This window comes from Delphinus delphis, chromosome 2, assembly GCF_949987515.2.
Source record: "Delphinus delphis chromosome 2, mDelDel1.2, whole genome shotgun sequence".
Taxonomy (NCBI): domain Eukaryota; kingdom Metazoa; phylum Chordata; class Mammalia; order Artiodactyla; family Delphinidae; genus Delphinus; species Delphinus delphis.
The window spans coordinates 147,032,893-147,054,161 of NC_082684.1; the positions used below are offsets into that span (position 1 = coordinate 147,032,893).

The 21,269-nt window shown below is 39.2% G+C and overlaps 1 protein-coding gene across 1 annotated transcript in view; it reads left to right on the forward strand.

Annotated features, from left to right (window-relative positions):
• Window positions 1-21,269, forward strand: part of RAB27A (RAB27A, member RAS oncogene family) — a 74,090-nt gene that overhangs the window by 30,121 nt on the left and 22,700 nt on the right. The window contains exon 2 of the mRNA XM_060005940.1: window positions 16,596-16,770. Within this exon, the coding sequence (XP_059861923.1) occupies window positions 16,618-16,770 (153 nt within the window). The 5' untranslated portion in view covers window positions 16,596-16,617. The remainder of the gene's footprint in view (window positions 1-16,595; window positions 16,771-21,269) is intronic.

The window sequence follows — 21,269 nt, forward strand, 5'->3', positions numbered from 1 at the left end:
GCCTAGGAGGACTGGTTTCCAGGCTGAGAGTGGAATGGGTAGAGAAACTTTTGGCTTAGTTCGTGATCATACTGTTAATTACTGAGACTGTGAGAAGAGGAACATAAGTAGGTGAGGATGTTGCCGTTGAAACAACTTCCCTTCCCCTTTCTCTACTACGGTGATCAGTAGGGTCTCAGTCCTGAGCCCTGATGGTCAGAAGTGAAGGGAACTCAAATGATTGCACGTGTCCTCTGTGCACAGAGGTGTGTTGTGATGGCCAACTCCATGGCTTTTCCGATACTGCTTCATTTCACTTTCTTCTCTGTGTATTTGCCCTATAAATTAGTGAGGTGCTTTAGAAATTCCAGTACTTTGGTAACTAAACTATATTCCCGATTCTGCCTTTTTCCCAAAATGGTCATGAAAATCCACTGACAGACCTCATGCCCCAGATTTTGGTTTGGAAAATCACACTGCATCTCCTGAGTAAATAAACATTTTGCATCTTAACAAAATGTAAAACCTCTTGCACTAGAATGTATGTGGTAAATGTCCAGTTTCCTAATAGAAGCTTGTTCTCTTGCTGATTCATAGTTTCCTTGCTAACACAGAATCTTTATTTTGTGTTATATAAATCCACTTCTTACCCATCCCCCCCCCCGAAAAAAAAAGAAAATAGGAGCTTGGTTCCCATAGGTGTCCTTATCCCAGGCTTGGCTGATGACAAAGACAGGTATGGCTTTGAACCAAGTTCTAACCTGGATGCTTGACTTTTCCATTTGCCCAGGGCAGCTGGGGGAAACTTAGTGAAGGAACCTGTTTGGGTTGATTAGGGAGCCTTTGAAATTGGATAGGTTAAGCAGGGGAGAGCAAGTAGATGGAATAAATTGCCCTGACTTAGAAAGGAAGAATCTCTCTGGCTTTTGATAAAGTAACAACTACCTGGGTCTTTTCTAGGTGTTGTTCCTACTGGCTCTGATGAGCAACTGGTCTTCCCAGTCTGTATGGCTAGCTGTCCTCCTGAATTCCTCAAATCCACAAGCCATCTCTCCCCTTTTTGATCTGCTCCTTACTTTTTTGGTGTTTGACTTTGATGTGACTTTGTCCACCTGTCTGGGACCTCCATTTGAATCTCCCCCTTCTGGCCTGAAGTTGGTTCTATGCCATCTTCATATGAGGCTGCCTGCTGTGGTAGGGAACACTAGGGATTGCTCTGTTCCCGTCTTCCCCATGCCCTTTCCTCCTTCCCTGGAACTTTCTAATGGTTCTAAGTAGCAGTCCTTTCTTTTTTTTTTTTTTAATTAAATTAATTAATTAATTTATTGGCTGCTTTGGGTCTTCATTGCTGCGTGTGGGCTTTCTCTAGTTGCGGTGAGCAGGGGCTACTCTTTGTTGTGGTGCGCGGGTTTCTCATTGCGGTGACTTCTACTGTCGTGGAGCACGGGCTCTAGGCACACGGGCTTTAGTAGTTGCAGCACGCAGGCTCAGGAGTTGTGGGTTGCGGGCTCTAGAGCACAGGCCTAATTAGTGGTTGTGGCGCAAAAGCTTAGTTGCTCCGTGGCATGTAGGACCTTCCTGGACCAGGACTTGCATTGGCAGGTGGATTCTTAACCACTGCGCCACCAGGGAAGTCCCAGTAGCAGTCCTTTCATATGAAACATTCCTCATGACATAGCCATTAGCTGGAACAAGGGGTTCTATGGAGAAAATACAATACTAGCAATTTCTTTTGAATTTATAGAAAAAAGTCAAGATAGTGGAGAAAATTTTAAGTTTTTCTCCCATCAGTATTTTTTAAAAGTTATGCTGCTTTGTGTTATCCTGTGCTGTACTTTAGTACAAAGTGGCTTCTGACGTAGCACAAAATAACATATTCTCAGTTATTTTAAGTTTGCTATATCAACATTTCATTGTGGTCTTCAAAGCATATCTTGACTTTTGAGGGTTCCACCCAAGCATAGGTTGTCGAGTCCATTGAGACTGACATGGCTATGCTTTATAATGCCCTTTGGGAAAAGATCACCAGTGTAGCTGATTATAAACATCCTCCCAATAGTTCCCTTTTCCAAGAACACTGGTTTTCTGTCCCAAGGGGGATGCTGCCCCTTGCTTCACTTCTAGCCAGTTTGATCTAGATTTTCCCTGGACTATTCAGCCTTAGATCCACAGCTCTTCTTTCCCTTTGATTGACCCAGTGATCATTGTCCTTTCCTACAGACTTATTCTGTGAAGCTCCAGGTAGCCCTTCTTGGAATTCTTACCAGGGTCACCCAATACATTCCAGATTTTCAGTCCCAGATAAGAAGAGTCCTAAGGTTGTGGTAAGGGGATGAGATTTGAGAGATGGCATTTTTAGGAGATGCTGAATAAAAAAGTGTAGCATACCTTGTAATGAGGTGTCAGTTTGAGGTGTTTAGGCAGGCAGGAAGTGTTGGGTACAAAGCTGAAGGTAAACGAGATGATTCAGAGCCATTGAGGTCGAGCTTTCCACGTTGATTTTCCACATGTGTACAATGGAGCACTTGTTAGGACTTTGTTGGGTCCACAGGCCTTGGAGGTGGGGTCTTACCTTCACTTCTTTTACCAGAGTGGTTCTACTTTCACCTGTTTTATATGTTAAAGTGCCAGGTAAGATTTCATTTGAAGAACCTTGCTAAAGAAAGTTTGCAACCAGCTGGACCAGAGCAGTTTTCTGAGGGAGCGAAAGATTTGCTGCAGTGATACTATGTAGCTTTTCTGAGACGCTATGCAAGAGTATTCAGCTGGCTGTGAAAACACTGATCTGCTATGAACAAGAAGTAACCCAAGCTTAGCGTAGCTCTAAGTCAGAGAAGAAGCTCCCCAAACATAAAATCATGTCTGCAGTGCTCTATAATAGAATGTTAGGATGCAGCATAGTGTGTTCATTCCTTATTGCTCAATTGTCCTAACTGAGTAAAAGCCAGCATGTGCTGAACAGATGTGCCTGAGCCTTTCTGTCATTTACTGAGTGTGGCTCACATATGCTTCCTTAAATATTCTCACAAGAGTGGACATGTGAATCCACTCCAAACGTTTTTTAAAAAGGAAAGAGAATGACAAAAGCCTAGTGCAAACTATAGCCTTCTCAATTAATGACAGATTTATAAGAATTCCAAATAATATGTATGCACTAAAGGCAGAAGCAAATAACTTAGCCAGGCAGTAAGTGAACAATTTGGAGGTCTCTAAATGTGGTATATAACTCGTTTGGCTGTAACTTTTTATTCCAGTTAAAAAAAATAACAATAAAGAGAAAAAGGACATTTGAATAAAAGTTTATAGACTCCTAAAGAACCTCAATGGGTCCCAGAGCTCCACAGACTTGAGGCCTCTCTAATAAGAACTGCAGTGCCTTACTCTTTTATGATTTGCTATATTCATCTCGTTTAAGACATTGTCTTGTGCTTATTTTCTAAAAATAAATACGATCCAGTTTTTTCTCGGAACCTAACAGGTGAAGTAGGAAAACATAAACAAGGATATATCAGGTTGAAAAATACAACTAACTAGCTTGAACTAGTACATACGTAATTCTGCATACAACAAACAGGGAATACAGATCCTTTTTACGCAACCAGGGGACATTCGTAAAACGTAACAAATCCCCCCAAATGTGACATTAGGCAGCATTTACTGATTCAAAGGTAAGAAAATTAGAAAAAACAACAACAATCGCAAAAAAGCCAACTGTGATCTGACAGGCTGATTTAGAAATAGGCTGGATGGCTGCAAGTACCCCAGTCCTCTTTTGCATAAGTAAACCCAAGGCACGCCCTAGTCTATAAAAAGCTGTTGATAGAAATGCAAACAGTCCCTGCTAAGACTGCCTACTGCATAGGTGGAACCGGGCAAGAATCAATAAGAAGTATATCAGATTGGACCTGCACCACAGGTGAGTTTCTCTTCTTTCCTTTTGATTCAGCTATTAAAGAATATGATATTTAGGGAGCAGTTAAACATGTATTGTAAGTATATTAAATGGAGAGAGTGGACCTGATCGAGGACCAGGAAGACCTATAGCTGGCTGTTTAGAGCTTATTGACACCAAACGAGAGAGGCTAAGAATCCTAGTACTGTTGTTTTGTGGTGCTAAAACATCAGGAAATAGTTTGATATTTCTGAGCCTATTTTACTGTTTTTAAAAGAACTAAGTTAATACATGGTGGAATATTTACAGACACTAGTTTTTTTAAAATAAATTTATTTCTTTTTTATCTATTTTTGTCTGTGTTGGGTCTTCATTGCTGTGTGCGGGTTTTCTCTAGTTGCAGCGAGCGGGGGCTACTCTTCATTGCGGTGCGCGTGCTTCTCATTGCGGTGGCTTCTCTTGTTGAAGAGCACAGGCTCTAGGCACGCGGGCTTCAGTAGTTGTGGCGTGCAGGCTCAGTAGTTGTGGCTTGCGGGCTCTAGAGCACAGGCTCAGTAGTTGTGGTGCACAGGCTTAGTTGCTTTGCAGCATGTGGGATCTTCACAGACCAGGGCTCGAACCCATGTCCCCTGCATTGGCAGGTGGATTCCTAACCACTACACCACCAGGGAAGTCCTCAGACACTAGTTTTTTAAACTCATGATTAACTTGTGTCAGTATGCTGCCTTTTCATCAGTATATGGTAAACCCCAAACTGGCACAGTGGAGAAGCACTTGGGTTTCTGAAATGGCTCTGTTCCCAGACTTAGCTGGGGGAAGACTTTCCTTATTGGAAAAGCAGAAGTCCCTGAAGACAGAGTAGCAAATGAGCTTATGGAGGAGAGTCCAGTACCTTGAAATTGATATCACAGCTCACTGTTACAAGGAAAGCACCAGTATTCATGGACTGGTGTTGTTGGTGTGAGGTCAGTTTTTGCACACACAAACTGGAGTTTGGGAAGAGTACGTGGAGATGAGGGACAAGAAAGAGTAGAGAGGCTCAGGGTAATGGATAGAAGTGGGACTGTTAGAACCCAACATGGGGGTGTTGTAGGGTGGATAGGAGACTATGGAAAAGAAAAGCAGCTGTGCATGGGACTTCCCTGGTGGTGCAGTGGTTAAGAATCTGCCTGCCAATGCAAGGGACAAGGGTTCGAGCCCTGGTCCGGGAAGATCCCACGTGCCGTGGAGCAACTAAGCCCACGCGCCACAACTACTGAGCCTGCGCTCTAGAGCCTTCGTGCCACAGCTACTGAAGCCCGCGTGCCACAACTACTGAAGCCCGCGTGCCTAGAGCCCGTGCTTTGCATCAAGAGAAGCCACCACAATGAGAAGCCCGTGCACCGCAACGAAGAGTAGCCCCCCCGCCCGCCGCAACTAGAGAAAGCCCATGTGCAGCAACAAAGACCCAACACAGCCAAAAATAAAAACAAACAAATAAATAAATTTATATTAAAAAGAAAGAAAGAAAGCCAGCTGTGAAGAGATGGACTCCTGTGTGCTTTTGTAAGCCAGACTGCACCTGAGAAGCATATCCCTGGGGGTGGAGAACGGCTGTGCCCTGGTGTGGTCCGCATGGGTGAGACTGTGGTGTAGGCAGGACGAGGGAGAGGTGAAGCCCTGTCCGGTGCATCTTAGTGGCCTTTGTAAGTATCTGTGTGCCAAACTGATGTTTCATCTTAAGCCTTCAGAGTAGGGTGTGTGGGATACGAGCCCTCACCATTCACAGTTTCTGCAAGTATACAGTTACGGTATCTCATCACAGAAAAGGTGAGGTATGGTCTATGCCCTTTGTTTAAGAAGTCAGAGAAATGGTTACAGTACACTGTAGAAGTCACCCTAAAAAAACAACAGTGAAAATAATATCCTGGTATGCAAATGATTGGGTCTGGAAAGGCAGGGAGGTGGTATATTCTGGACACAGTGTCTCTACGGGGTGCATAAATATAGAGCACTCATTTTAGTTTTTAAAAAAGGCAATGGTAAAGGAATCCCTCTCCTCCCCAGCTACTGCCAACTCAGGGATATTAATCTAATTGTTTTTATTATTTGGACAGTCATCCTCAACAGGTCTTGATTCTTCTAATTCACAATTGTTTTTCCATCCTAAAATTTTTCTTGGAATGAAAGAACCATCGTTGCTCCATCACAAAGTGAAGTGATTCTTTTCTTGATTTGGTGCATTTCCTCTGACAAATCAACATCTTTCCTGTGTTTTAGCACATGAAAAACTTTGAGGCAGGTGAGATGCAAGAGGGCAGCTAGGTTGTGTTGGTCAGAGGCCTTTACAACCCTCGCATATTCCGGGAGGACCAGGCTTGGCCAGAATCCCTGACTCCATTTCTAGGTCATAAATGGAAAGGTGTTCTGTGTTTTGCAACCTTGGAAATGTACTTTTTTTTTTCTTTTTGAATTTTACTTTATTTTTTTACACAGCAGGCTCTTATTAGTCATCCATTTTATACACATCAGTGTATACATGTCAATCCCAATCTCCCAATTCATGGAAATGCACTTTTCAATTTCAAGTCCTTTGAGTGCTACTTGGTTTGTAATCCTTCCAGTCCTGGCTGCGGTAGCAGCACAGTCACTCCCAATATTTCCACCTTTGAGTCTTGGGCCCAGGAGTTTGGCATCACTCTGACATAACCAAAGGCTCTTCACTTCTACCTCTTCAGAACTTAATAGCAGAATTCCCTCTATGAATCAGTTGGTCTTGCAGCTACCTTCCAGGTAGCTTAGGTCACTCCTCCTGTTCCATTTTCGGAAAATATTTTTACTCCATTCTTTAGGAGATTTATTAGGTTCAGTGTCCCTCTTAAGGAATAGTGGAAAAAGCACCAGTCTTAATGCCATAAGGTCAGTGTTCAAACCTTAATCTCTCGTAGTCATAAGAACAGCTACGATATATTGATCTCCATCATGCATTTTGCTACTCACTTTACACCAGTAGGTGGTGGTCCCCTGTTTGAATTGAGGAGACCCTGACTCCAACACCTATGTCTTACTGTTTTCTATGTGCTCACAGAAAGCAACCACTGAGTGGGAGTAGACTTTACACGTTTTGCACTTCTGTGGACTTCTTGGAGAATTCCAAGAATTCTCCAAGAATTTCCTGCTTTACGGTGTCATTAGGAAGCACGTTTAGCCATGGGTGGGACATTCCATTGCAGGGACATGTGGTTGGGGCCATTATGGGGCTACTTTCACCTTATTTGAGATATTAGTCGGCAAACCAAACAGCCACTCCTATTGCCACTGTATTGTCTATATTTTACAAAGGACAGTTTCTGTAGTACGCCTTTATTCCTATTACCCTGTGTCTATAAAATAAGATGTACTTGTCACAAACTGTAAGTAAATAACACCCAGTATTTACTTTCCATAAATTTCTGTAAACAGTTATATTCTGATCGTAAAAGAGGCGTGGGCAGCAAATAATGCCTTTTGAGTAAATGAATCGATGATCTCCACATCTTACAAAAACAAAGAAGCCAGTATCTCATTTGAGTCGCTGACAGTGGTCTTCCAGAAGAACATTTTCTACTTTCAAGAATCATTCCAGTGCCCACTTCTTTCTTAATGTGTAGTTGCTTGTATTATTTGACTACTGGCTTATGTTAGTCACCTACTGAGATGATGGTAACATTTCAGAAATAGTAGGTCAACTCCTGGATTGAGACTGCTTATTTTTTCTTTTTTAATACTCATAAGGAATTGCAAATGGCTGAAGGATGCTTTTACAAATGATATATTTGGATGTCCTGGTAGTATTTGGGAATGTATATTTAATTCAGTAGTGTTTGTAGATGATTTTATTTTTTCTCTGAATAACTTACTATGTTGGAATATCATCGAATGCTATAATTTAGTCTTTTCACTTTGTGTAATTGGGGAAAATGGAATATTCCTGTGTAAGAGGCACATTTATAAATATTAAGCCAAATTGTATGTAAATTTAGATTGTCAGTTTTTAGCTATGTACCTCTCTTCTCAGTGTTAAGGGTGGATCTATTATATTACTATGAAACAGATTCCAATTTCTGTCTATTCTTCAATGCCATTACATTTCTACTTACTTCTCTCTACCTAAGATCTTTGCACAAACAAGATAAGCTCTTTGTTTATAATTTCATCTATTCTACTGTCAACCTATTTAGGAGGGCAGAAACCTATCTACTCACACTAGATCAGAAATTGAGAAGAGGAAGGTCACGTGCACAGAGGGCAGAGGCTATCTCCTCTTGTGGAAATGGGGAGCCCCACTCTTGGGCAGTACACATCTTGCTTTTGCAGTGAAAGTAAATGTATGTCACTTCAGGGTATAGCAATTACAGTGATCTAAGATAGTTGTAGCCAGAGCTCATCTGGTAAACACAAGTTGCCCCTACTCATATCTTGGTACATTATAAAATGCTGCTTTTTTTTTTGTTTTGTTTTTCCTCATGGCTTGTGAGATCTTAGTTCCCCGACCAGGGATCGAACCCAGGCCCCCTGCAATGGAAGCATGAGGAGACTTAATCACTGGACCACCAGGGAATTCCCCATTATAAAATGCTTTTATAATGAACACTCTAGCTCTGAAATTGCCAAAAATCACCCAGTTAAAACTCACTGTTGGGCTTCCCTGTGGCACAGTGGTTGAGAGTCCACCTGCCGATGCAGGGGATGCGGGTTTGTGCCCCGCTCTGGGAAGATCCCACATGCCGCGGAGCGGCTGGGCCTGTGATAGATGGCCGCTGAGCCTGCACGTCCGGAGCCTGTGCTCCGCGACGGGACAGGCAACAGTGAGAGGCCTGCGTACCACAAAAAAAAAAACCCAACTCATTGTTAGATTGGAATGCCAAGATAGCTTTTGTGATAGAGACCTCTTAAATGATTGCACCTAAATTGACTTTCTTTCTCTATTTTTTCTAAAGGTTCAGGTACTGGTTACATTAAGAATAGGTTATAAAATTACATGCCTTGCCTAATAAGAACTTGATGAGGCTATATGTTAGTAATAGTATTGCTAAAAGGAAGTTTCTGTTGTTGAACACTTAACACAAACCAAGCAATGTGCTAAAACTTTCTGTGGATTATGTCACTTCATCCTTAAAGTAACCCAGTGAGGTTAGTAATGTTATCTCCACTTTGTAGTTGAAAGAGAGGAGACTTAGTTTGAAGAACTTGGACCAAGTCACACCAAGAAGAGTCCAGAATTTGAACCCAAGCTTACGTGCCACCACATTAAGAAAACAACGTTCTCTTTATGCCTTACCCAGACATTAAGTTGCACTTAAGGATGATAAAATAGAACCATGTCTACTACCATTCATGTCACATAGTAGTTGTTCAGGTAATATTATCCCTCCCTGCTTTTTTACTCTCTGTATTAAATGTGGTTGATAGAGGGAAAATTGGGCTTTTAAAAACTGGCTTATCTGGAGTAGATTTTGAATGATTCTGCCTAGTGATTGGGGATCGTAAGGTTGGAATCTTTGACTGAATTTAATAGGAAGTTTCGTGGAGAATTTGGGCTATAGTGTGTGTGTGTGTGTGTGTGTGTGTGTGTGTGTGTGTGTGTGAGAGAGTGAGAGAGAGAGAGAGAGAGAGAGAGAGAGGGAGTGAGAGTGAGAGCTTTTCCCTTTGCACTTAACTAAAATCAATTTCTTCTACCTTATTTCCTGAAAAGCAATTAAAATATATTTTATTTTTTAAATAAGGAAGAAGATCATTGACTTTCTCTCACCAGGCAATTATCACCACATGGTACATGTTGAGGAAGTAGGTGTTCCTTGCTTTCTATTGTTAATCTGATGAGAGTGAGGGTGTAGATCACTTTGAAAAAATATTTGTGTAAGGAGGAGAGATAGATATGAGATGAATAAGAAAATCGTTTGCCTGTCTCAAATTGAGGGCATTCTTGACTTTAGAAGACATTTCCTTGAGGTATTTAGTTGCTCCTTCCTCCAGGAGGTACAGTGTTTAAAGAAGTGACCTTAGGTTCAAGTGCTCTCCATAGATTCTTTTTTTTCCTTTTTTTGATAAAATTTATTTTATTTTATTTTTTACATTTTTTTGGAGTATAGTTGATTTACAATGTTGTATTAGTTTCAGGTGTATAGCAAAGTGAATCAGTTATATACATACATATATCCACTCTTTTTTTTTTTTTTAAGATTCTTTTCCCATATAGGCCATTACATCTCCATAGAGTCTTTTTTTTTTTTAATCTTATTTTTCGATTAGGGATTCAGTTCTTTCTTCATTTCTAAGAAAGAATATTGCCTTCGTATTGACCCTTCAGAGCTAGACTGCTTGATGATGCTAATAGCAGTTAATACTTATACAGGACTTACTGTGTGCCAGGCACTGTTCTAAACTAAACTTTATATGTATACTCAATCCTCACAACAGCCCTCTGAGATAGGTTTACTGTTGTGCTCCATCGAATCTAAAATGTGTTGATGCTGCATTCTTGATTTTGCTTAGAAGTTGCTAATGAAAGGTTTCACACAACTGTATTTCCAGTACCACCTTATTTAATAACAATTGTAAGATGTCATGGGTGGTAAGACTGTGAAATATAAGATGCACCCCACTTTTAAAGAAGTTAAGAAAGCAGATACTTGATAGTATTAATAAAATAGGTTATCATTCCCATTGTTAAGATGGGGATCCTGAGGCAAAAGACATTAAATTTTCTAAAGTGACATGACTGGATTCATATCCAGGTGATTCAACCCTAGAGTCCTTGCTCTTAACTTCCACTTTTTTTATGCCTCTCAACAATTCATTGGAATTGAGCGCATGTTAATATGTGGAGAGACTGCCCAAGACCCACTTCCTCATCCTTTCATTGTGGCATTCATGATAGACTGGCACCGAGATTCCTCGGAGGGAGGAAGTGTGTGTGATGTATGTATCACCTGCCTTTAGGGCTGTGATGAGGGCTGTTACACTAATGCAGGTAAAGTGCCTGACATGTGGGCATCTTACTTATTTTTAGCAAGAGCAGTGCAATTGGGAGGCCTTGATGAACTAGCTTCCCAAGCATCAATAGGCTGGAGTGTTTGCTGGAAATTGTGTGCACAAAATGTTGTTTGGGTGCCCCAAATTCTGCACTGTGTATTTTTACTGTTTCCCTGTCTGCTCTAAAATGCCAACATAAAAATAATTTGTTATTTCCATAATTGGGGAGTGGAGTATTTTTTTTTTCTGAAGAACAGGTTCCAGAAACACCACTCAGGACTTGAGTAACAAAAATAAAAAGCAAAAATAATTTTAATTTTTTTTAATTAAAAATTTTTTTAAATGTTTATACTCTTTTTAAAAAAATTTTTCTTTTTTTAAAAATAAATTTATTTTTATTTTTGGCTGCGTTGGGTCTTCATTGCTGTGCGTGGGCTTTCTCTGGTTGTGGCAAGTGGGGGCTACTCTTTGTTGTGGTGCGTGAGCTTCTTACTGCAGTGGCTTCTCTGGTTGTGGAGCATGGGCTCTAGGCACCTGGGCTTCAATAGTTGTGGCACGTGAGCTCTAGAATGCAGGCTCAGTAGTTGTGGCACACAGGCTTAGTTGCTCCGCAGCATGTGGGATCTTCCAGGACCAGGGCTCGAACCCGTGTCCCCTGCATTGGCAGGCGATTCTTAACCACTGTGCCACCAGGGAAGCCCTGATTTTCTTTTTTTTAATGTGGATCATTTTTAAAGTCTTTATTGAATTTTTTACAATATTGCTTCTGTTTTATGTTTTGGTTTTTTGGCCCGGAGGCATGTGGGATCTAAGTTCCCTGACCAGGGATCAAACCCTCACGCCCTGCATTGGAAGACGAAGTCTCAACCACTGGACTGCCAGGGAAGTCCCAAAAATAATTTTTAATAATATGAAGATGGTTCTACGTGAAGACCTACCAGAAGCTGAAACTTAACATTTAGTTGTCTTTACCTCGTGGTGGTAAGCAGTGGCGAGACAACCACATATAGGACTGCAGCATGGGTTTGGGATTGTAGTCTGCTATGGACTAGAATTATTTTCTCCTGAAAGATGGAATGATTCCGTTAACTCTAGGCTTTGACTAACTGACTGTAAGCTCAGATAAGGAACCTGTCACCACCAATACCCTGAAAAATCTCTGTCAACAATTTGAAGACCTGCCTGTTCCCTGAATACTTTTATTTCCTAGCAGCTTCCTTACTCTTTAGAATTCTGGTCTCTGTTAACCCAGAACAGCCTGGTCATTGTGACCAACTTAGGGCAAACTGTAAATAGCATCCCAATTTGCTAAAGGTTCCCCCCAGCTGAAATCTCTGTTTTATTGTTGGATTACAGATCAGTGTTTTGCTGCCAGGTCCTTGAGATAAGGCAGGAGGTGAGTTCTCAACCAAGGAAGCCTGTGTCACTCATCATACCTTTCCCTGTTGTTTATCGTATTCTCCTCTGCCAGTATCCCTTCTCCCAACCTGTTTTCTGTACTCTAACACGTACAAACTGTTCAAGTGTAGAAAGAGACTATACTGTGATGGAGATAAATATTTGAGTACAGATTGTCTACAGCTGGGGTAATTATAAGGAAAATTTTAAGATTGTTGATTTGGTATAAGTTTAAAAGCCCCAAACCATTGCTTTTGGTGCTTCTGAATATCATTTTACATTTTTAGTCTTGAACTGTTTGAACATCTTATCAGTCAACTTGGACTGTTTTGAGCCAGTTTTTACCTTCAACTACAAGCAGTTTGATAAAATTAGAGCAAGTGTGACCCAGTTGGAGATAGATTTAATTGGTCAGCACTAGCTTGATTCAGTAAAATATGCTCGGAACCAGTCAAACCTTAGGTGAGCCGGTCAGAACCTACTTGTCCAGGTCAGAGATTATTTGAGCTAGCTAAAACCAGTGTGAAGCAGTTTGAGCTCCTAAAACCAGACCTAAATGATTGTGGTTAGATACATGTGGTTTTTTTTTTTAACATCTTTATTGGGGTATAATTGCTTTACAATGGTGTGTTAGTTTCTGCTTTATAACAAAGTGAATCAGTTATACATATACATATGTTCCCATATCTCTTCCCTCTTGCGTCTCCCTCCCTCCCCCCCTCCCTATCCCACCCCTTCAGGCGGTCACAAAGCACCGAGCTGATATCCTGTGCTATGCGGCTGCTTCCCACTAGCTATCTACCTTATGTTTGGTAGTGTATATATGTCCATGCCTCTCTCTCGCTTTGTCACAGCTCACCCTTCCCCCTCCCCATATCCTCAAGTCCGTTCTCCAGTAGGTCTGTGTCTTTATTCCTGTCTTACCCCTAGGCTCTTCATGACATTTTTTTTTCTTAAATTCCATATATATGTGTTACCATACGGTATTTGTCTTTCTCTTTCTGACTTACTTCACTCTGTATGACAGACTCTAGGTCTATCCACCTCATTACACATAGCTCAATTTCATTTCTTCTTATGGCTGAGTAATACATATGGTTTTAACTAAGTGGCTTTAGATCAATCAGAAATGGTTTTGTAGGTAGAATGTCTCTGAACTTAACTCTTTCACTCTGAACCAGAATGAACCTTTGAGATCCTTTTAAACAAGTATGAATTTTTTAGTATGGATCAGAGTGCTTTATACAATTTAAACCTGTTCTTAAGCTGGTCATAACTCTTTTGAAATTGACATATCTACTTAAAATTCATTGAAAATGGTTTGAAGCAGCCAAAAAAGAAGGTGACGTTTGCTGACTCCGTAAACTACTCTGAGCCAGTCAGCAATCTTTTGTGCCAGAAATACATGTTTTGAGCTGCCCAGAGGCAATTTCAGAAATTGTTCTAGGTCTTCAGAGCCTGTCTGATGTGTCCAGAATGGGGAGAAGAGAGTGAGCCAACATTTACTGAGTAGCCAGCTTATGCCAAGCATTGTGCTGGGCACTCCACAAAGAGTATCTCATTCAATCCTTAGAACAATGGTGGGAAGTAGTGTACATTTTCTTTTTCATGGAATGGAAACCTGAAAATCCAAGACTGAAAAACATCTGAGTAGCCAGGATGTGGGAGATATGGAATCCAATCCAGCTCTGCTTGACTTCAGAAGTCACATGTTTCCTGTTAGGCTACCTTGTATGATATCCCACCTGGTCACTTTTAAATCCAACATCCATTTGTAAAAACTTGAGTAATGGCCACAAAGCTTGAGGTAGAATGGACATTGGACTTGAAGTTAGGAGACACATGTTCTAGACTGTGCAAATGAGTTAAACTCTCTGGGTTCTGTTTCATTCTTTAGCAAACTGAACCCAGAAAATGGAAGGTCTGAGCATTTATTTTCAGATCAGCAAGGCAGATAATTGTCTAAAGGTGCAGTCTGAAGAGTATAAAATATGATTAATTTCAATGGTGGTGTCTATACCTTCAGTTGTGGTATGTTGTTAACACTTCCTTTATGATGGTTTGGTTTGGGAACAAACTGTTATATATTGCTGTCATCACAAATAGAAGACAAAACCCATGAAGATCATTTGTAGACTTACCTGTGTAATTCTTCTCCCATGATAACTAAACATGTTAAATTTTGGTGCAGCAGAGATAGGTTCATCAGTCTTTGAATTCCATTGAAGTAGGTTTAGAGAATTCTAGAAGAGTATGCCATTGGTGACAACATTTTCTCCTGTACCTGAAATGATACAGAAACTCGTTATAAAAATGACCAACTTTTTTCAAAATAAAAGTAAAGAGGAGGGCTTCCCTGGTGGCGCAGTGGTTGAGAGTCCGCCTGCCGATTCAGGGGACACGAGTTCGTGCCCCGGTCTGGGAAGATCCCACATGCCGCAGAGCGGCTGGGCCCGTGAGCCATGGCCGCTGAGCCTGCGCGTCTGGAGCCTGTGCTCCGCAACAGGAGAGGCCACAACAGTGAGAGGTACGCGTACCACAAAAAAAAAAAAAAAAAAGTAAAGAGGAAATAAGGTAGCCACAGCGACTTCTTGCATCATTCTCCTTGCAGAATTTGGAGTTGCTTTCTGCTTCCTCATTTATTTGGACGGGAGCCCCCCCCCCCCAAATGATTCAATGTTATCTGGACCTACTTTTCAATTCTTAGCTCTTATTTATGAATAACTTGGAGCCGAGTGAGATGCTGTGATAAAACGTACTAGAATCTTTATTTGTATCCAAGTGGTCATCTTCTGGAGAGGCATTCTGTTACACACCATTAATGCTGGCAACCTGTACCTGTGCGTACAGAAGCTATAACATAGGAAAACCATCATCTGTACAGTGTCACACCTTATAGTGTGCAAATAGAATGCCAAATGTTTGTAGAGGCTTTGCCCTTGTCGACTGACCAGCCATATCTGAATGTGAGGCCACAGCTCTGCACCAAGGGACTCTGTGGAAGTCACTGAAGCAGCTCTTGGGGATCAGAATTCAGGATTTTTGAGCATAAGGTGGGTCACCAAATTGAGGATAGGGTGGGGGAGGCAACCTTGAAAATCAATAAATGTCCTTGCCTGAGCTTTTATGAATTTTATGGATCTATAGAAATAATCCTATAGGAAGCGTTGAGAATTGTGGTAAAGTTTCTGGGCAGGAGATGGCTGGGTGAAAAGGGGACAATGAGAGGAAAATCAGCAGCATCTAATGTAGGGCATATGATGTGTATGTGGATGGGTGAATATGTATGTTGAATGGGCAGGTAGAGTTGTCAGTGGTAACGGAATAGCTGATTGTTTTTCTGATTTTCAGGAGGGTTTATCGGTATTAGAAATGGGAGGATAAAAAGAAGTAAGCCTTCCCTGGAGACAGACTATATTTCTAGTCAGACTGATATTTTGAATAGTTTGAATCTATTTAGAGGATAAAAACAATCTTGAAAAGTGCTGATTGCAAAGGATAGAAAGTAACCATGGTTAGATCTTGCTGTAAAACCAAGAATATTTCTTCTCAAAGGTAGACTTCTGGCCAATATTGAAGAGCTGAATTGGAAGCATTTCCTGTAGAATTCCTGTAGAATTTCCTGTAGGTATTCCTGTAGAATACCAAGGCAAATGTAGATAAATGAGCCCTTCATGGTGGAACTCAGTTCTCAAGTGAGCAGTGATATTCTAGAAAGATCTCATTTAATATGTAGTAACAATAATTTGTAAGGAAGCTGCAAACCAAGTTTTACTCGTGAACTTAACATTATCTTTGAAGGAATGATAATCACATGTGAAAATGAATAGGATAAATGAAATTGCCTCAACGTCCAAGTAAAAAAAGAAAAGCCAAGGATGCAGCACTAGGAGACTTTGAAAAAGGAGGGGCAGTTGGAACCACTTGCACTCTAAGAATTTTTGTTATTCCTGTAATATTCAACTTCCTCCTTTCTTTCTTTGTTTTGTCAACTCTTGTTCTACATGGCTTGCGTATAAGCCTTAGTGACCATTATCTTCTTGATTTTCATTCTCACTTGGAATTTTTGTCTTAACAGTACTATAATATGCACGATAAATTTAACCTAAACTGTTAGTTGTTTACAAATTCAGTAGCAGCTCATCTAGCCAATGATTAAGTCCTTGGGATAGTGAATCATGTCTAATCCTCTCTTCACAGAACCCTTAGGCACATAGGTGTTACGTAGAAGTACTTGATGAACTGGATATTAAAGGAAGTCATTTAATTCATGGAAGATTCTAATATTTTCTAATCGGTTTTTGGTAAATATACATTTGTTTGTATTTTTCAGGTGAACCACTGAGTTCTTCATTATGTCTGATGGAGACTATGATTACCTCATCAAGTTTTTAGCTCTGGGAGACTCTGGAGTAGGGAAGACCAGTGTACTTTACCAGTACACAGATGGTAAATTTAACTCCAAATTTATCACGACAGTCGGCATTGATTTCAGGGAAAAGAGAGTGGTAAGTTCTGTATCCTTCTATATAAAAACGTAATCTGAGTCAACATTTGCCTGTCTGTTTTGTTTACTTTGTAGGAATTAGGAGGACAAAGGTTGGAATCTAAAATTAAAAGGTACATATGAGAGTGTATTATGTTCAGTCTGGGCAATGTGATTAAAGGCTGTAACTGAGGACGCTTCATATAAAACCAAGCAGATAAAATAAAAGTGAAGATTTAAAAAAATTTCCTTGATACTCTTTTGGCTGGTATGTTCCTTCTGATTTCCACAAAGTTATTTGTGGAATTTGCTTCGTACCTTTGTTATGAAGCTTGCAATCTTCCCTGCTCCTCATACCCCTGTTTTGTGGGCTATTTCTTCCATTTTTGATATCATTTTTAATGGATTTTCTCTTAATTAAGGCCTCAGCTATCGCATGTGGAACACTAAGTGGCAGAACTCATTGATCCCACGAGGAGTGTGAGGTTGGAGTAGGGATGGGAATGGCGGTAGGGCATATGAATCTGGGAGGTAACCAAGGGAACAGCAAGGTTCTGCAGAATAAGGGAAGAGGATATTTTAAAATATTTTTATTTAATTTATATTTCAGAGGACAGCAAGATAAGTTATTGTGGGGTAGGGAGTAAGGCAGGAGGTTAGTATGTCCAGGAACTACATTTCTTACTGAAAAAGCAGCTGTTCCCATGAAGCAGGTCAACAAGTAGTCAGGAGATTAATGACAAAAACCCTGCAGTGGAGAGTATTCTACCTGGGAAAAATGAATGGTCTCTGGCTTCTAGGACAGAAATATTCATTCCCTCTGATCCACCCTAAGCCTTCCACTACCAGAGAGTCTGTTGCTTTTTCTTTCTTTTTTTTTTTTAATTATTTTAAAATTGAGGTATAGTTGCTGTACAATATTGTATAAGTTTCAGGTGTACAATATAGTGATTCACAATTTTTAAAGGTTATATTCCATTTATAGTTATTATAAAATATTGGCTATATTCCCTGTGTTGTACAATATATTCTTATAGCTTATTTATTTTATATATAGTAGTTTGTACCTCTCAATTCCCTACCCCATCTTGCCCCTCCCCTATATGCTTGTGATTATATTTAGTAACTAATCCCCATTTTATAACTTTGTTTTTAAAAAATGACTTTATTGAGATATAATTTATATAAAATTCACCCATTTAACATGTACAATTCAGTGGTATTTTAGTATATTCACAGTTGTGCAACTGTCACCACTACCAAATTTTAGAACATTTCATCACCCCAACAGAAACCTCATATCCTTTAGCATTTTTCCATTTTCCCTCCCCCAGCCACTAATCTACTCTCTGGATTTGCTCGTTTGGATTTATCATGTAAATGGAATCATACAATATGTGGCCTTTTGCGTCTGGCTTCTTTTACTTAGTGTAATGTTTTCTGCATAATGTTGTATCGTGTATCAGAACTTCATTCCTTTTTATGATCAAATAGTATTCCATTGTATTGGTATACCACATTTTGTTTATCCATTCATCCATTGGTGGACATTTCAGTTGTTTCACTTTTTAGCTGTTATGAACCATACTTCTATTAATATTCATATACATTTTTTGGGTGAACTTATGTTTTCAATATACTTATATAGGCTTGGAGCGGATTTGACTGGCTATATGATAACTCTCTGTTTAACTTTGTGGGGACTTTCACATTTTTCAGAAGATGCTGCCCCATTTTACATCCTCACCAACCATGTATGAGGGTTCCAATTTCTCTATATCTTCACCAGCTCTTCTTGTTGTCTATTTGATTGTAGCCATTCTAGTGGGTGTGAAGTGGTACCTCACTGCAAGTTTGACTTTAATTTCCCTAATGATGAATGTTGTGGAACAATCACCTTTTCATATGCTTATCGGCCATTTGTTTATCATCTTTGGAGAAATGTCTGTTCAGATCCTTTGCCTATTTTGAAATTGGTTGTTTTTTTGTTGTTAAGTTTTAAGAGGTTTTTTTGTGTGTGTATTCTGGATAAATGTTCTTATCAGATATATGATATGCAAATAGTTTTAGCTTTTACATTTAGATCTGTGATCCATTTTGAGTTAATTTTGGGGTATAGGGTGAATAGGGGTACAACTTCATTCTTCTGCATGTGTATATATAATTGTTTCAGCACCATTTGTTGAAAAGACTATTCTTTCCCCTGTTGAATGTTCTTCACACTCTTGTTGAAAATCAGTTGACCATAAATGTAAGGGTTTATTTTTGGACTCTCAATTCTATTTCATTTATCTATATGTCTATCCTTATGCCACTATCTTGATTACTGTAGCTTTGTTGTAAGTTTTCAAATTGGGAAGCACTAGTCCTCCCACTTTGTCTTTTTTCACGATTGTTTTGGGTTCCTTGCAATTTCATATGAATCTTAGGGACAGCTTGTTAATTTCTACAAAGAAGCCGGCTGAGATTCTGATAGGGTTTGCATTGACTCTAGAATAATTTGGTGAGTATTGGTATCTTAACACTATTAAGTCTTCCGATTTGTGAACGTGGAATGTTTTCCTATTTAGATCTTCTTTAATTTCTTTCAACAATATTTTATAGCTTTCAGAATATGTTTTATACTTTTTAATTAAATTTTTTCTTAAGTATCTTAATCTTTTTATGCTATTATAAATTAAATTGTTTTCTTAATTTTTTTTTGAATTGTTCCTTGCCAGTGTATAAAAATACAATTTATTTTGTAAGTTGAGCTTGTATACTGGAACCTTACTGAACTTGTTTATTAGTTTTAATATAACCTGTACATGTGTGTGTAGGGGGTGTATGTATCTGTGTGTGTATTTATTCCTTAGGATTTCCTATATACAAGATAGGAAATAGATGTTCGGAATTCCCATCTTCTGTTATACTTCTTCCTTTCCAACTTGGGTATGTTTTGTTTCTTTTTCTTGCCTAATCGCCCTGATGAGAACCTCCAGTAAAAAGTCGAATAGAAGTGTTCAGAGAGAACATCTTTGTCTTGTCTTTTAGGGAGAAAGCATTCAGTCACCATTAAGTGTAATATAAGCTGTGCATTTTTCATAGATGCTGTTCTTCAGGTCAAGGATGTTCCCTTCTATTCCTAATTTGTTGAGCATTTTTATCATGAAAGGTGTTGGACTTTTTCAAATGCTTTTTCTGCATCTTTTGAAATGGTCATGTGGTTTTAGTCCTTTATTCTATAACCATTCTATTCCATTACAAATCAATATTGGTTGATTTTTGTATGTTAAACCAATCTTGTTGTTCTCGTGATAACTTCTACTCAGTCATGGTATATAATCCTTTATATATTTTTCTGGATTCTTTTTGCTAGTATTTTGGTGTCTGTATTTAGAGAGGATATTGGTCTGTAGTTTTTCTTCCCCTTGTATCTTTGATTTTGGTGTCAGGATAATATAGGCCTCATAAAATGAGGTGGGAAGTATTTCCTTCTTTTCTATATTTTAGAAGAGTTTGAGAAGAATTGGTGTTAATTTTTCTGTAAACATTTGATCAGATTCATCAGTGAAGGCATTTGGGCCTGGCCTTTTCTTTGTGGGAAGTTATTTTTATTATGAATTCAGTCTTCTTATTGATTATATATTTCTTTAGATTTTCTATTTTTTCTTGAGTTAGTTTCAATTGTTTGGGTCTAGGAATTTCTCCATTTCTTCTAAGCTATCTAATATTTTGGCATACAATTGTTCATACTATTCCTTTATAATCTTTTTACATATGTAAGGTTGGTAGTGTTGTCCTTTCTTTCATTTCTGATTTTAAGAATTTGAGTCTTCTATTTTTATCCTTGATTAGTCTAACTAAAGGTTTATCAATTTTCTTGATTTTTTTCCAAAGAAAAGTTCATTTATTTCTACTCTAATCTTTATTATTTCTTTCCTTCTGCTTGCTTTGGAATTAGTGTACTCTTATTTTTCTAGTTTTTTGAGGTTGAAGTTTAAGTTATTGATTTGAGATCTTTCTTGTTTTTTAATATAGGTGTTTACTGCTAAAAATTTCCCTCTGAGCACTGCTTTAAGTTCACTTGATATTTTTTGTATGTTGTGCTTTTCATTCATCTAAAAGTATTTTCTAGTTTCCCTTGTGTTCCTTCTTTGACCCATTGGTTATTTAAGACTGTATTGTTTAATTTCCACATATTCATGAATTTTCCAAATTTCTTTCTGTTAATGATTTCTAATTTTACCACATTGTGGTTAGAGAACATACTTTGTATGACTTCAGTTTTTTAAATTTATTGAGGCTTGTTTGATGACCTAACATATGGTCTGTCCTTGAGAATGTTTCATGTGAACCTGAGAAGAATGTGTATTTTGCAGTTGTTGGGTGAAATCTTCTGTAGATGTCTATTGTGTCTAATTGGCTTACAGTGTTCTGCAGGTCTTCTGTTTCGTTGTTCATCTGCCTGCTTGTTTTATCCTTTTTTTTTTTTTTTTTTTGCGGTACGCGGGCCTCTCACTGCTGTGACCTCTCCCATTG